This window comes from Amia ocellicauda, chromosome 10 (assembly GCF_036373705.1).
Source record: "Amia ocellicauda isolate fAmiCal2 chromosome 10, fAmiCal2.hap1, whole genome shotgun sequence".
NCBI lineage: Eukaryota > Metazoa > Chordata > Actinopteri > Amiiformes > Amiidae > Amia > Amia ocellicauda.
In genome coordinates this window covers 32826173-32842776 of record NC_089859.1, presented here as the reverse complement: position 1 = coordinate 32842776, position 16604 = coordinate 32826173, and the positions used below count along the sequence as shown (strand labels likewise).

General features: G+C 38.3%; 1 protein-coding gene across 1 annotated transcript in view; it reads right to left on the bottom strand.

Moving 5' to 3' along the window:
- Positions 1–16604, bottom strand: part of LOC136760536 (eukaryotic translation initiation factor 3 subunit H) — a 119988-nt gene that overhangs the window by 60679 nt on the left and 42705 nt on the right. The window contains exon 2 of the mRNA XM_066715974.1: positions 14044–14200. Within this exon, the coding sequence (XP_066572071.1) occupies positions 14044–14200 (157 nt within the window). The remainder of the gene's footprint in view (positions 1–14043; positions 14201–16604) is intronic.

The window sequence follows — 16604 nt, the reverse complement described above, 5'->3', positions numbered from 1 at the left end:
CACCTGCCTACACTATTCTGCATTCAAACCCACAGTAAAGTTCAGTGATTCAAATCTAAACCTACGGGAGTCTCTCTGACTGATGTCAATGCCAGGAAAAAACAGAAGAAAAAACACTTCCTTATGAAGTTGGTGATAATGCATCTAAACAGGCATCACTGAGGCACATCCAATCAAGCAGGAAATGCATACCCACTACAATCCCAAAAAAGAAAATATGATTTGACTAACTGCCACTGTCTAACAACTGTGTTAAGCACCAAATAGACAATTTAAAAACAAAACAATCCCTTTAAATTAAAGGCTAAAAATAAAGTCAATGAAACATTCTATAAGCCAAAGCTACAGTGAGGGAAAAAAGTATTTGTTCCCGTGCTGATTTTGTACGTTTGCCCACTGACAAATAAATTAATCAGTCTATAATTTTAATGGTAGGTGTATTTTAACAGTGAGAGACAGAATAACAACCAAAAAATCCAGAATAACGCATTTCAAAAAAGTTATAAATTGATTTGCATGTTAATGAGGGAAATAAGTATTTGACCCCTTCGACTTAGTACTTGGTGGCAAAACCCTTGTTGGCAATCACAGAGGTCAGACGTTTCCTGTAGTTGGCCACCAGGTTTGCACACATCTCAGGAGGGATTTTGTGCCACTCCTCTTTGCAGATCCTCTCCAAGTCATTAAGGTTTCGAGGCTGACTTTTGGCAACTCGAACCTTCAGCTCCCTCCACAGATTTTCTATGGGATTAAGGTCTGGAGACTGGCTAGGCCACTCGAGGACCTTAATGTGCTTCTTCTTGAGCCACTCCTTTGTTGCCTTGGCTGTGCGTTTTGGGTCATTGTCATGCTGGAATACCCATTCACGACCCATTTTCAATGCCCTGGCTGAGGGAAGGAGGTTCTCACCCAAGATTTGACAGTACATGGCCCCGTCCATCGTCCCTTTGATGCGGTGCAGTTGTCCTGTCCCCTTAGCAGAAAAACACCCCCAAAGCATAATGTTTCCACCTCCATGTTTGACGGTGGGGGATGGTGTTCTTGGAGTCATTCCTCCTCCTCCAAACACGGCGAGTTGAGTTGATGCCAAAGAGCTCGATTTTGGTCTCATCTGACCACAACACTTTCACCCAGTTCTCCTCTGAATCATTCAGATGTTCATTGGCAAACTTCAGACAGGCCTGTACATGTGCTTTCTTGAGCAGGGGGACCTTGCGGGCGTAGTGTGTTACCAATTGTTTTCTTGGTGACTATGGTCCCAGATGCCTTGAGATCATTAACAAGATCCTCCCGTGTAGTTCTGGGATGATTCCTCACCGTTCTCATGATTATTGAAACTCCACGAGGTGAGATCTTGCATGGAGCCCCAGACCGAGGGAGACTGACAGTTATTTTGTGTTTCTTCCATTTGCGAATAATCGTACCAACTGTTGTCACCTTCTCACCAAGCTGCTTGGCGATGGTCTTGTAGCCCATTCCAGCCTTGTGTAGGTCTACAATCTTGTCCCTGACAACCTTGGACAGCTCTTTGGTCTTGGCCATGGTGGAGAGTTTGGAATCTGATTGATTGATTGCTTCTGTGGATAGGTGTCTTTTACACAGGTAACGAGCTGAGATTAGGAGCACTCCCTTTAAGAGAGTGCTCCTAATCTCAGCTCGTTACCTGTATAAAAGACACCTGGGAGCCAGAAATCTTGCTGATTGATAGGGGATCAAATACTTATTTCCCTCATTAACATGCAAATCAATGTATAACTTTTTTGAAATGCATTTTTCTGGATTTTTTTGTTGTTATTCTGTCTCTCACTGTTAAAATACACCTACCATTAAAATTATAGACTGATCATTTCTTTGTCAGTGGGCAAATGTACAAAATCAGCAGGGGATCAAATACTTTTTTCCCCTCACTGTATAGCTATAAGCTAAAATTGAATTTAGTGCTACAGAACAAAAATCTATTCTATAGGAATATATTAACTCTGCATAAATTCTTCACAAGAAATCTACATCTATTAAATAATCTTCCCAAAGATATTTAAACATTTTATGTATGTACTTGTTTTGTTAATTGTACAGCATACACAAACAAAAAAAGTTTCTAGTCTGTTAGCTACAATATCTAGTTTGTAATTGGAAAATACATCTGCTGTATAGATCTGACTGCTCAACAATTGAGTTGGGATTCAAAGTTGGCCTGAAGCAAAATGTGTATCCCACTCATTATTACTATATTTCTGATATTTTTTTGAATGCAGAAAAAAAAATTGTAATAATGGGGTCCTACACAAATTTTGCTTCAGGCCAACTTTAGACAAAAGCCTTCAGATGTTATTTATTTTAAAAACCTACCAATATGGTTCCATCATTCAAAATATTTAATATTCTGGGCCATTAAGGTGGCTGAACATTTCTAAGAAAAATCTAGCAACTCCTTATCTCTCCAGGTGATGAATGACTCCTTCCATCTGAAGATAAATGTTAGATAGAAGCTGATGAATGCAAAGCAATACAGGTTTGCTATTTCATTGATTACGGTTACATACTGCAATTCATACAAGTCACTTTGTTTTCATTTTCATCTGGCGCTGGGGTACCGGTGCTTTATATTAAGAAGAGAATGTAAAATACTGCTGACTAACATGAATGAAACTTACTACAAAATAAAAATATGCAAAACAAAATGTAATAAAAACTTGTAGATCTTCAAGGTTAATTATATAACTCCAAAATAAAACTAAACACATTAATAGCAATAATTAATAATATGATTTAACCAAAATGCATCTTCAAAAGAATCCCCTAACTTTTAAAAGTTCTTTAACCTTATTTCCAATATATATTAAACACATTATTGTAACATTTCCTCAACCAGAAGGAAACCAAAAGCAAGCTCATTGTATGCTTTAATAAGCAAGGGCTCATCATTTAAGCTTAATAAAGAAGTAACATCAACAGTGAAATTGGGGTCTTTGCATGAATTTAAGTATCGCATATTTTGGAAGCTTTAAATCAAAATTCCCTTAAAAGAATCTCCACCTACTTATTACAAGCAGATGTATTCCATTGTTGATCCAAATATTAATTACTAAGAATTCCCCTTATTACTACAGAATAGGCAAATAGGTAGGTAGCTGGAAGGATATGATTTTGTAATGATTGTACTCTGGTAAATCCACAACCCTGCCAGATTATATAGTGACCACTGCACATACACAATGCCCAATCAGCTGCATCACTTGTACATCACAGATCATAGAATAAGGAATTTACAGCAAAAAAAAAAAAAAAAGTTCTCTCTCTCATCCATTACAATAACCTCATGCAATTTACCCTTCTTATTTGCCGTTGTGTCTCAGAAAACGATCAGTACAATACAGGTCTGCCTACTCAGTGTGCTAATTCAAATAATTGGATGAGAACTGTGGGTTAAAAGGTACTTGCTCTTTGCACAGCATATGTTAAAAATAATGATAAGCATCTTCAATACAAAACCTTGTACATCTCTTTTAACCCCATTAAGTGTGACCATACCATTTGTAATTATTGCAGGGAAACTATTCTGCCGTTTATGTAAATTTATTTTAAGTATGTTCTCATGACAGATGGCTATGGAAATCTGTATCCTGTATACATACAGCTGAAGTCAAAAGTATGAACAGCCTTGATATGAAACAAATATTGTTCAGTGACTCAATTAATGAGATAGAAATTCACCAATATCTTGTCAGAGTCTGTTAAACAGTGCTCAGCCTAGAGAGCCAAGTATTCCAGCTGACTGAATTGAGTTAAGGCATAGGTGTGTAAACATTGGATGACCACTGTATATAAATCTGAGATTCTGCGAGTGGCCAAAAAACTTTAATCTCAAATTAAAATTCCAACTGACAAATTTCTCCCTTCTTTCTAAAGCAATCTACATCAAATATTGCATTTTTAACTGGATATGTATGAAAGGTTTGATTTGGGTGCGATAAAGTGACTGATGTAATGGTAGGCCTATATTTTACAATTTCTCACAGACCAAGCTTTCCAATAATTCCCTTGGCATACATTCCACTTACCGCTTTACTTCAATATAACTAGTGCTCAGCAGTTTCTATCAGGAGAAGGTACTGGATAGAATAAAAATCTAATAAAAGTGAAAACTATTAGTGGCAAGAATTTGCATATTTCACAAGTTGCAGCAACTAGATGAAGGCCATCTCATTTTTTCTTTTTAAATGTGGGACAAATTAAGAATGCCATACACTTATTCTGCCACCCATGTTCTTCCAGAACCATTACATTTTTATGCAGAGCTTTTTAAAAACTGGGAGGATAGTTTTGGCATAGTCATGTTAACTGCACAGGGACAAAAAATGCAGACCTTCACAGAATTAGAGCTAACCGACTCATTATCTCCAGTGTCATTTTCAGCACAACTACTTCAAGGAAATGCATTTAAAGTGTAATTCATTTTTGGCAACATTAAACCCACAATCATAATTCTGCTAGTAAATAATAAAAAGCCCCCCCCAAGACCATTACATCTTGAAATATGTTTCCCGACTAGCTAGCACCATTTGGGTTGAATCCCAACGACCGTTAACTTTATCACCAGCTCTTTCTTGGACTTCTTTGCTTTGGGTTGTAAATAAAATCAATTTATTTTTCCTCGAAAGCTTTGCAATCTGAGCGTGACCCAACCAACAGACCTGGTACAAAGCCACATCTTGTAGAATTAAGTCATACTGAGAACTTGGCTTGACATTCTTTGAGAATTAATACTATGGAATAACAAAATTGAAACATTTACAACCTTTTACACAAAGTGACCTTTCTGCCTCTCTTCTTGTGCTATTTCTAGTAAAGCTTGCATCCTCAGCGTTGCATATAGTGAGTGTGCAAGCAGTCATAGAGGCCATTGAAAATGTCAGAAAAACTGCAATTGTATGGTCTTCAGCACCTGTCCAAGGCTCTCTCATCACAAGCTCGGGCTAAACCAAAACCCAGCAGGCATCTCACAACAGTCATCTGCTAGAAATTCTTTCATCAGCATAATTTTGAGTTTAAAATACATATTTTCTAACACACGAGACAAAGTATGTATAAATAAACATGTATTAAACTATGAACTAAAGTGTTTTTATGTAAGGTAAATGAAAAGGATGAAAACTGATCTGAAATTACCGTTGTAAATAAATTTATGAGGACAGTGAACAGTAACAGCTAGGTAGCAATCATAATATATTCTCTTCACATTTTAGAGATTCAGTACAATGTCTAAACCTCATGTCAAAACATGTAATCTTTTCTTTCTGAAAATTTAACAAATGAATAAACAAAATGAATAAATACTTAAATACATAAGTAATACATTTTTTCACAATCTTGACTAACAAGAGTGATATATGCTAATTATCTTGCTTACAGTGCATCCGGAAAGTATTCACAACGCATCACGTTTTCCACATTTTGTTATGTTACAGCCTTATTCCAAAATGGATTAAATTCATTATTTTCCTAAAAATTCTACAAACAATACCCCATAATGACAACGTGAAAGAAGTTTGTTTGAAATCTTTGCAAATGTATTAAAAATAAAAAACAAAAAAAGCACATGTACATAAGTATTCACAGCCTTTGCCATGACACTCAAAATTGAGCTCAGGTGCATCCCGTTTCCACTGATCATCCTTGAGAGGTTTCTACAACTTCATTGGAGTCCACCTGTGGTAAATTCAGTTGATTGGACATGATTTGGAAAGGCACACACCTGTCTATATAAGGTCCCACAGTTAACAGTGCATGTCAGAGCACAAACCAAGCCATGAAGTCCAAGGAATTGTCTGTAGACCTCCGAGACAGGATTGTATCGAGACACAGATCTAGGGAAGGGTACAGAAAAATGTCTGCACCATTGAAGGTCCCAATGAGCACAGTGGCCTCCATGATCTGTAAATGGAAGAAGTTTGGAACCACCAGGACTCTTCCTAGAGCTGGCCACCTGGCCAAACTGAGCGATCGGGGGAGAAGGGCTTTAGTCAGGGAGGTGACCAAGAACCCAATGGTCACTCTGACAGAGCTCCAGCGTGTCTCTGTGGAGAGAGGAGAACCTTCCAGAAGAACAACCATCTATGCAGCACTCCACCAATCAGGGCTGTATGGTAGAGTGGCCAGACGGAAGCCAATCCTCAGTAAAATGCACATAACAGCCCGCCTGGATTTTGCCAAAAGGCACCTGAAGGATTCTCTGGTCTGATGAAACAAAGATTAAACTCTTTGGCCTGAATGGGAAGCGTCATGTCTGGAGGAAAGCAGGCACCGCTCATCACCTGGCCAATACCATCCCTACAGTGAAGTATGGTGGTGGCAGCATCATGCTGTGGGGATGTTTTTCAGCGGCAGGAACTGGGAGACTAGTCAGGATCGAGGGAAAGATGAATGCAGCAATGTACAGAGGCATCCTTGATGAAAACCTGTTCCAGAGCGCTCTGGACCTCAGACTGGGGTGAAGGTTCATCTTCCAACAGGACAACGACCCTAAGCACACAGCCAAGATAACAAAGGAGTGGCTACAGGACAACTCTGTGAATGTCCTTGAGTGGCCCAGCCAGAGCCCAGACTTGAACCCGATTGAACATCTCTGGAGAGATCTGAAAATGGCTGTGCACCGACACTCCCCATCCCCATATTGTTTGTAGAATTTTGAGGAAAATAATGAATTTAATCCATTTTGGAATAAGGCTGTAACATAACAAAATGTGGAAAAAGTGAAGCGCTGTGAATACTTTCCAGATGCACTGTAAATATATGAAGGGTTAAGTGGATACGTGGAGCCATTTAACAACCTTTTAGTAAGTAACTCTTGGGAGATATCCTTCTGTGGTTGTCAACTGGAGATCAAACAAGAGAAAGTCAATATGGTTTCATCCCTTCATTTTTAAAGATCTCAGGAGGTGACTGCTACACTGAAGGATTAGGATACCTCTTAATCCTCTCTTTTTCATTTTAATGCTTCAGTTGATAGGCTGGTTATAGGCTTTTCCTGCAGTCCTCAAGACACATGCTGGGCTAGTTTGACAACACAGCAAAGCCCATAGAATGACTAGTACTGTGCCTGGGTGCTGGTATGTGTGCATGCGTTTGTGTGATAATCGTGTAGGCCAACACCTTGCATGAAGATAGACAAAAAGAAAAACAGATTGAGAAGATCAAAATGATTAAGAATGCATGTGGTGGGTTAGAGTCCATAGCTTGGAGGCAGGTCATTTCATAATCGCCAGCAGAACCCTTACAGTTTTCAATTTACAGGACCAGTCCTGTCCAAAATAGTTACAAGATGGAGGTTGGGGGTGTAGTGGGGAATTACACTGCTGAAATTCAATTCAGCCTCAGAGCAGAATGATTTCAGCTTCTCCTGTGGGAAACGTAGAATGCCTCTTTAAGATGAAAACGACATTGGGGAAGAGGAGCCAGCTGCACAGATTTTAATGTAAAGGGATGAGCAGCGTTGATATGCCGGCCTTTTAGAAATACATGTTCTCTGGAACTTGTAAAGGAAAATGTAAATATTACAATCTTACCCTCTCAAAGATAGCCAACAAACTAGGTCTGCTGGTGAGAATAAAGTAAACCATATGAAAAAGAAATTAAGAATGTATTCTCAATTCTCTTACAATTAATATTATGAATGGCATTACAGGAGATGGCAACACAAGATCACATTCTGGAATTGATTAAAATCCTCACATGACCAACAAACATTCCTAAATTTAATTAACATATATTAAACCTGAGTGGAACATTAAACTAGGCATAAGCCTTTGTTCTCTGCCTCACCATACTAACAGAATTCACTATCTTAATTACAGAGCGCTATTCAAATGGGTACAAATCCTAATAATCAGTTACAAAAATGGCAAGCAATGTGACAGAAAGCAGGAAAATCACTTCAGGAGCATCAACCCGACAGCTGGTGAGGTACAGATCTCTGATAAGGTCAAAGTCTCATATTTGGACACAAAGCACGTGTTTAATCCTACTACCACCTGAACAATCACATAAAGGTAATGCATTAATTGAAAATTGAAGAGGTTCAAAATGTAAATTGAACTAGTGGATGGCGTTTTCAAATCTGCAGTAATCCTTCACTTACCTTACCAAAACCCGGCTAACTAAACAGGAATCACTGGAAAACCTGATGATTGTTTCAACAAATACGAATTAATAAATAAGATTTGTCAGGAATAAAATAAGATGTGATGTAGGAAAATATGGCATGATTTAAAAACAAATATCAGGTTTGAGGTCTGTCTTTACAGAGTAGAACAGATTTTATTGTGTCACCCTGATAAAATGTTTTATTGTGGTATTCTGCTAACTTAAGTACTGCTAAATGAGCATTTAGAAAAAAGAAAGATTATCGTGAACAACAAAATATGACCTCAAGTTCTGCATTTCCTACAAAAATGCCTACTGGAGAATCACAACCCACACTCCCACAACCATCTCCTGGGAAAGCGAGAGCACACACAATAAAAAAAATACATATATACAAAATGATTACCAAACACTAAAAAATGACTTAATCCACTGAGCCCAAATGGGACTAACTAGTAAATAGTATGTAGTCTAATGGTGTACCGGTGCATACACTGTACCATAAACAAGTAAACTGAATAACTATCTAAAAATCACAAACCACTAATTAGGGCTGTATTTGTTCCTGTGATCTGGAGCGGACTGCCCTTTTATTAACAGATTTCTGGAACAGGTTCACACAATCACTTCAAACAGCAATTAAAGCAAGAATCAGTGTAGCCTAACTTCATGGTTTCTACATCAGACATGAGAAACGGACTGCTTTATTCTTTCTTCTGGAATATAATGTGTCAATTGAAAAATGATATAATGCAATTTTATTTATATTCTAATAATGAACCAAAACATAGGGGTTCCAAAAAATTAGTTATGCCTCCCTTCAAGTCTGTGTAGTGGTTTAAGATTATTTTTTTCTTCTTTCTATAGTGAAGACCCCAAGTATGTTAATTGTTCATAAACCTGCATAAGCATATTATTCCAGGTTATTAAAATAAATTCCTTACTTGCCTCAATTTATTACTTTACTAGGTTGTTTATTCAGTATACACACTCGCACACACACACAAACATATGTAAGCTGAAGAAAAAGCCACAGATCATTTTTCAGTACATAATTTCCCAGCAAGCCTAACTGGCTACATTACACTCTGTACAACAATTGATACATCTGGACTGATTTAAATAGCCTCAGCAGTGAAAACAAGGAAGGTTGTGTTCCTGCAGTGCCATTTGACAGCGACATGGAAAACAGTGGCAAATCGCCAGCTCCCTCAGTAATGTGGATGCAGAGAAATAGGTGTCCTGTGTGGAGTCTGTGAAACTGAAGTGTGTGAGGTATGCAGAGCCCCAGAGATTGCCTATTTTATATTTAGAGATACAGACCTGAAAATTCAATGTACATGCCTGTCAAGCCGCCATAAATATTAGTCACCAATATGCACTATATTGCCAAAAGTAATTGGACATGGCTCCTTCTGCAAGTAATGGATTGTACCAGAGGGCATGTCCTCGGTAGAGGCTGGTGTTAATGAAGGGCCTCAGTGATACTTTGGACAACAGTGTTATTATGGCGAGCCTGTGTAGCTAACCGATACGATTATGCATCATTTGAATGTGGATTCAAACAGCCACTGCTTTCAAACAGATGCCCCCACAGATATGAAGACTTGAAATAAAATCAACTAAATAAATTACAAATTATTCATGTGTTAAATTTGAAACAGTCACAGTGAAAGCATTACTGATGATGCTTATTTTGGAGCGAAATGTGTGCAGCCCTGTGTGTGTGTGTGTGTGTGTGTGTGTGTGTGTGTCTGTGGGTGGGGGGTGGGCCTCCCCACAGCCCAGTTTGAGAAATGCAGCTGTAATAAATTATGCAGCTTTAGCTAAAAACTGTCACCATACGGTGCATATTCTGCTCATAGCTCTTATATAAATAGACTTAAGGGGAAATAAATCAAGCTAAATAATTCAACTCAGATAATAATATAATAAACAGTACAACTGAAGCTGTGTTACCTTTGGACCTTCTCATTAAACCTCATGTCACAGAGGACAGTAAAAATGGCTGGAAAAATCTAATAAGTCACATTTTCATATAATTTTTCATGAACCATGCAGCAGACAGACCAAGCAACCCATTATGTCATATCCCTATAAATACATGCACACAATACACGTAACAAAAATCTTCCTCGTAAGATCTTTTGACTGAAACATTACTTCAGTCCCGTTTTGAATATATCAAATAATGTGCTGGTGTGGCACCTTAAATGCTATAATTTTCTGGAGTTTTCTATTAAATGCATCACTTCCAACAAATCATTCACAAAATGGACATTTTATTTATTATGTCCTTCTATCAAGTCTCTAAAACAGATTAGACAATTAAACAATTAGAATGTTGGCCCAATCAACATGCAGCTTAATAATGGAGCTATTGCAAATGCAGTTTGCCAATTCTCTACACTTAAGTTTCAGCAATTCTGATCCACAGGGCGGTTGGTGAAACATGAACGGGGGAAACAAGCCTTTTAGGTATGATGGAACATTTTTCTACCACATTGCAGGATGTTCTGAGCCTTGACACCAAAGGCTTGTGCTGTTTATTGGGGAGCCGTGTGAGTTATATCCCAACTAACTGGCATCGACATTCCTTTCTATGCAGAGCCAGTCATGTGCACACCGTATATTTAGCACACATATTATGGGGAGAAAGCAGGGATTGAGAACTCCATGGGAATCATCATGCTACTTTTTCCTTCCAGACAGAAATCAAGATCACCCAATTTAATACCTATAAAAAAAAAATGATATAGCTTAACTGATCTTTTATTTTTAAAATTAAAACAAACACAGGCACATGTCCTTATCATTTGGATACCCAGGCACTACACTGGGACATTCAATTGAATTCAAAGATGTAGACCTGAACCCTGGGGGACCCACAATTCAGGCCAATGTGTTGAAGGTCAAACACTAATATACATTTCTTCCTGAGCTTCAGTTAAGATGCTGATCACTACTTCAGCTGGTTTTCCATTTTAGGACATGAAATGTCAAAAAGACACATACGACTGTCACGTTAAAAATAGGGAAAGCTTCCGTTACATACTGCAATACATCAATATTTAAGTTCAGAATTGATCGCAACTGGTGACCGATGTGTGATAATTTGCAGCTTTAATACTGCTGGTATTTATGTTCTCACAGAGACTCTCCATCTTCACAGTTCAATGATTTGCCTCACATTATTTCAATAGACTGCCTTACTCTGCCATCTAATGGTATGGTCAAGCTTGAAGCACAAACCCTCTGTCTAGGAGGATGTTTTCCAAGGAGAGAAACGACATATCAATTTTAAAGGAAAAAATATTTAGTGGTTTATTTATTGAACACTGCATTTAAAATTAACCAGATTGAAAGTTGGAAATTTGGGGGGGGGAGAAGTAAATCCACTTCACTCCGTTATGCAATTTCAGATGTAGCCTTTGGGTACTAGCAACAGTAAGTCTTATTTAAATCATCTTAATAGCATCAACTCCTCATTATAACCAACAATGTGCATGGCTTCCAGAGTGAGGGTGATAATGAGGTGCAACTATACATCAAAAAAAGATTACAGAGCCGGTTATTGTACTTTCAAATTGGTCTAATTGATCCCTTAGATTTTATCCTTGCAAACGTCTTTTTTTTTTTTTCCAGTTTGCGTTTTCCTTAGCAACAGCACATTTTTAATGACTCCACTCTAATATGGAAAAATTAGGCACACAGTGAACACTTAAGTAGACAGGGAAGCTTGAAAATTCTCAAGTTTCATGTGCTCTTCGCAGTTTCTCACACAAAGCCAGATACACCTCACATGAAGTTATAACCCATATAAACTTAAAATAAACATATTTGCAGGGGGGGAAACATTTTAACATCCTCAGATTTTCTTTGCTTTGGAAAGTACAATCATTTCAGAGACTGATAAATCCATAAATCCATTTAGAACAATCGACTTCTAAAAAGTGTACTTCGAAAACACTTTTACCAAGAGCGTTTTGCCAGAGGCTCCTTATGAGTTGAATAAAATGACCCTACTAATTTGAAAAATATCCTTCAACAGTTTGACAATAGCTTGATATTCAGACCTCTAACATACTTAACAAGGAGCACTTTATTTTTAGCCACTTCATAGCCAACAGGGAGGTGACATGGGGCGCACATCATTTTTCAGAATTGTGACCCGCTGTGTGCAGTCAGTAGGTCGGATGTTTCAACAAAACACATGCAACGCGATTTATTTTTACCGCTTTTATTTATCATGGCTTAAAATTAGAAACTTAAGTCTTAATGGAGGTTACCAACCCTTGCATTTAATTGTATGAAAACTTGCAAATGTTTTTTTTTAAATTAGGAAACGTTTATTCCCCATCACTTGAACTTACTGCACAATTGCAGATTTGCTGTAACAGTATTCAATACACTATGGAGCGCTGTTGGAAAAGAAACAATAATTGTTGCTTTAGTTTCTACTAAACACGGCAGTTGGTTGGTTAGGCACAGCCACCTTCAATTGCAAGGTCACCAGACTGATTCCTTAGCGTGCTTGTCAGTAGCGTGACCGGAGTCTTTACATACAACAAGTTGAGTACATATGCACGTCTGAAAGGATTACGAGGCTAGTTAGAAAAATTAAGCCCACCCCCGACATCCCTGCCAAAATAAATAAATAAAATAAAACTAGTGCTCTCCAAGAACAATTATAGCATTTGTGTTTGACAGAAATAGTTAGGTGTCCACCATAGTAAGAACAGGAGCAGTGGGTGTTAAGGCATGGTAATGGCACTAACAGGGCTGCCAAAACATTTGAGGGGAAGGTGGGAGGGGGTATCGATTACAGGCTTTGTATTCAATTCCCAACAGCCACATTCCTGGCTTTCAGATATTGATTTTTCTTTTCCAGGGCTTTCAATAACCACGAGAACCACAGAACATGTTTCATTACAAAGAAACTGCAGTTACTTGCACCCTGTAATTTCACCCATAATTTAATTTTCTGTTCGGCACAGGTGACCTACAGGCATGTATCACTACCATTTATTACTTAAATGCTAGTAAAAAGAGAAGAGAAAAAAAAGTCAGTTATTTTAAAGATGTTGCATCAAAAAGAATGCAAAGGGAACTTAAGTAAATCAGCTTTCCCTCCTCCAAAAACATGACAACACTGCAGAAAAAAAACAGCAGGGAAAGGAAAACTTTAAATACTCCTGTAAGCACATGAGCAAGCACAACTTCACAGCCTCCTGGATAGTAGTCAATTACTTCAAATGCTCTGCTATTAGCAGCACTGAATCAATAAGGTTTAAATAGCGGTAATGTGCATTCTGACCTTCAGTTTCATCATTCAGCTGAAATGATTCTACAGCTGAGCCAAGAGACAATCTCCCCTACACAGCTCAGTGGTGGGAGATGTCCGCCAAAGGGGCAGAAAATTAGAAGCTGCTTTAGAAGAGGATATATCGCAATTGATTTGCCCACCTTGACTCCTAAAGAAATAAATGTGGATTGTGCACAGGTATTTTCTTTGATTCTCCATGTATGCAGGTTACATTCCTGAGCTGAAAGGGCTACATTTTACAATGCAACAGAGACCTTGAAAATGGTCTGTATTCACCATATAATACACACGGGCCTATACAAATAAAATAAATGAAAAATAAATAGATTATGCATTCCTGATATTTCTTTTTTTGCGGGTTTTGACATAAGTAGGCGACATTTCCTTGAGACATTCCGAATTATACTGTATTCGTAAAAACATCTTCATAACCAGTTCATTTCAATGGCCAAGAAATGTCATACAAAAGAGGCAAAACCTCAGATACTTTCAGTGACAAAATCCAATGAATAAAAAGAAACTTAATGTACAGTATATATATTCTTTCCTTTACAGACATCAACATATATTTCTACCTTCATCAAAGTCGGCATCATCCTCAGTGTGCTGAGGAAATGGGAAGCAATTGGTGATTTCCAGTCGGTCTTCAACCACCAACCCAAGCAGGACTCCTTGGACCACCTCATTCCCCTGTCCTTCCTCTTGATAGTGCTTGATGATCTTCAGAACAACCTAGAATGGAAAGCAGAGAGCACTTGAGAGATCTGAGGGTTGGACAGACACAGATCTGCTCCTTTACAGAAGAAGGCTCAAGGTCAGATGCACTTTGTCCTCAGAAATCAAAATCCAATTGCAAAACACCAGGCGTTTGTCTTGGGATGATCAATAAATACTTCTTGAACAGTTTACAAGGACTTCAGGGACAATTAATTAACAGCCCAGCAGGCATCACGAACCTTCAAACCGCAGTCGATCTGGGATTTTAAATTTCCCCGATTTAAAAATGTCAATGCTCATCACCAAGCTAAACCTCGATTTAAATCTCACTGAGGGGTGCCAGCATAGTTCACAGAACTGCATCTGGACAATTTGAACACTACCAGCAACCTCAATCAGCTTATGTGGCATCGATTCACTACTAACTTAGAGACCCAAATCCCAGGTTTAGTCAATCCACATTGTCGGTTAATTACACTTAAACAAGACACTGAGCATTGCTAAAGCAATGCGGAATGATGCATTAACTGGGAAATAATGGCCGCAGGCAAAGACATGAGTGTGTCAAGGCGATAAGCATCGTGCTAAGTCAAGCACAACAAGTGGACCCTATTTCACAGAGGTCTAATCCATCCAAGCAAACCAAGGCAGAAAGCACTTGATGGCCTTGTTGCTAACAAAGCACTATTGATTTTCATGTCCGGAGGCAGTCCTACTACTGTAATGGATTTCACCATGACCATAGTGTGAAAACGGATTTTGCATAAATACTGCAGCTAAAGATCCAGCAAAGCTTTCTGAATCTAATGAAACTGAAGTCTAGTTTTATAAGGCAGTAATAAATATCACAGCAAACATCAAATTAGAAGCTTACCTCATTGCTTACAGCTGTTCTCTGGGCTAGAGGGGGATATAGCTCTGAGGGCTACAGAATATAAAAAGGCAGAAACTATCCATGATAGAAACCTTTGCCACAGGTTTGTAGGAAAGTGGAAATGGCTTAGAAGCCCTAAAATTTAGATAATTATCTCAATATCTAAATATACTGAAAGGTAAATGTAGTGGACTGAAACTCACAAGCATTAATTTACTTTTTTTTTTTAATGATTTAAAAAGGCATTTTGCAGTTTTATAATGCAGCATATGTACAAGCCTCACTCTCCCATCTGTATTTGATTTAAAATTTATAAATAAAATATACTAACAGCATGCCCCAAACATTTTTCTCCAAAGCTTTTTATTACATTTCAAACACCTTAGAGGTCATCTTCCCTTAACAAGATGGTAAGCAATCACCCAGTACAAAAACCGCCACACATTTGCGGTTTCAAGCAGGTAGCCTGTAATCAATTCAGGTAATTACAGATTAAATTTGGATCTTTAGCCGACATCTGGAGTCTACAGAACATCGCAGCTTGTTCTTGCTGTGTATGGAAATTTTGATGAAGATCGTATCGAGAAAGGCCACAGTTCAGCAGTGGCTCAGCCCACACTGCGAGCTTGCTGCCACCCCCCGCTCAACCCTGACAGCTATTACAGAGCAGATTTGAGCTCCTCTCTCAGCAGGTTAATAAACTGGCAAGAAGACATTATGCCGTTGCAGGTAGGCATCTTTGAAGCAACATCTGAAATCAATCGCATTCAAAACTAGATGGAGAAGAGTTTAGTAAGCACATACAGATGTTACAATCGGTCGTTACTACATTTACACACAATACAGTGTAATCACAAGGTTTCGAAATTTCGAAGTTCACAACTGCCTCACAGAAACCAATGGCAAAACTCTACACTGCACTGTGATATTCTGAATTGTACGGTTAGACAGGCTACATTTCTAGCTGCTTTACAGCCAGACTCCTCGAAGGAAGGTCCCCCTCCTAAAAGAGACCGGGGACTCTGGCTTTATACAATAAAATTATGTCATCCTTATCTAATGTTGATCATGCTATTACTTCCTTCTGCCTTACAAAAAAAAAGCAACAAGGGGAAAGGGAAGACAAATTTATTCCAGGAGCAAAAGACAAAACTGTGACTTATTGTACACCCTCAGGAGAGTTAGTTGATACAAGGAGAAGGAGGGCCATAGATTAGTGCAGCCATTCACCTGAGTCTGCTGAAGCCGAGCTAAATGAAAACTCCCTCAATCATCAGGCAGCACTTTTTCACAGTGTTGGGGGGATTAGAAATAGTGAGAGGAATCATAATGGAAGATGGAAGTGGAAAGGAAGGAGAGCTTCCCAAAAAAGCAAATAAAGTTTGATTAGTGGAAGGATCTGGGTCTACCTTGGAGAGATTGGTAATCTTCCACTTCATATACATCATCATGGTTGTTTATAATAAGTATAAATCAATGGCACCCCCAAAAAAGTAAATTAAACACATCCTTGCTGGTGACAGAAATGGTGTAGTATTTTCAAGA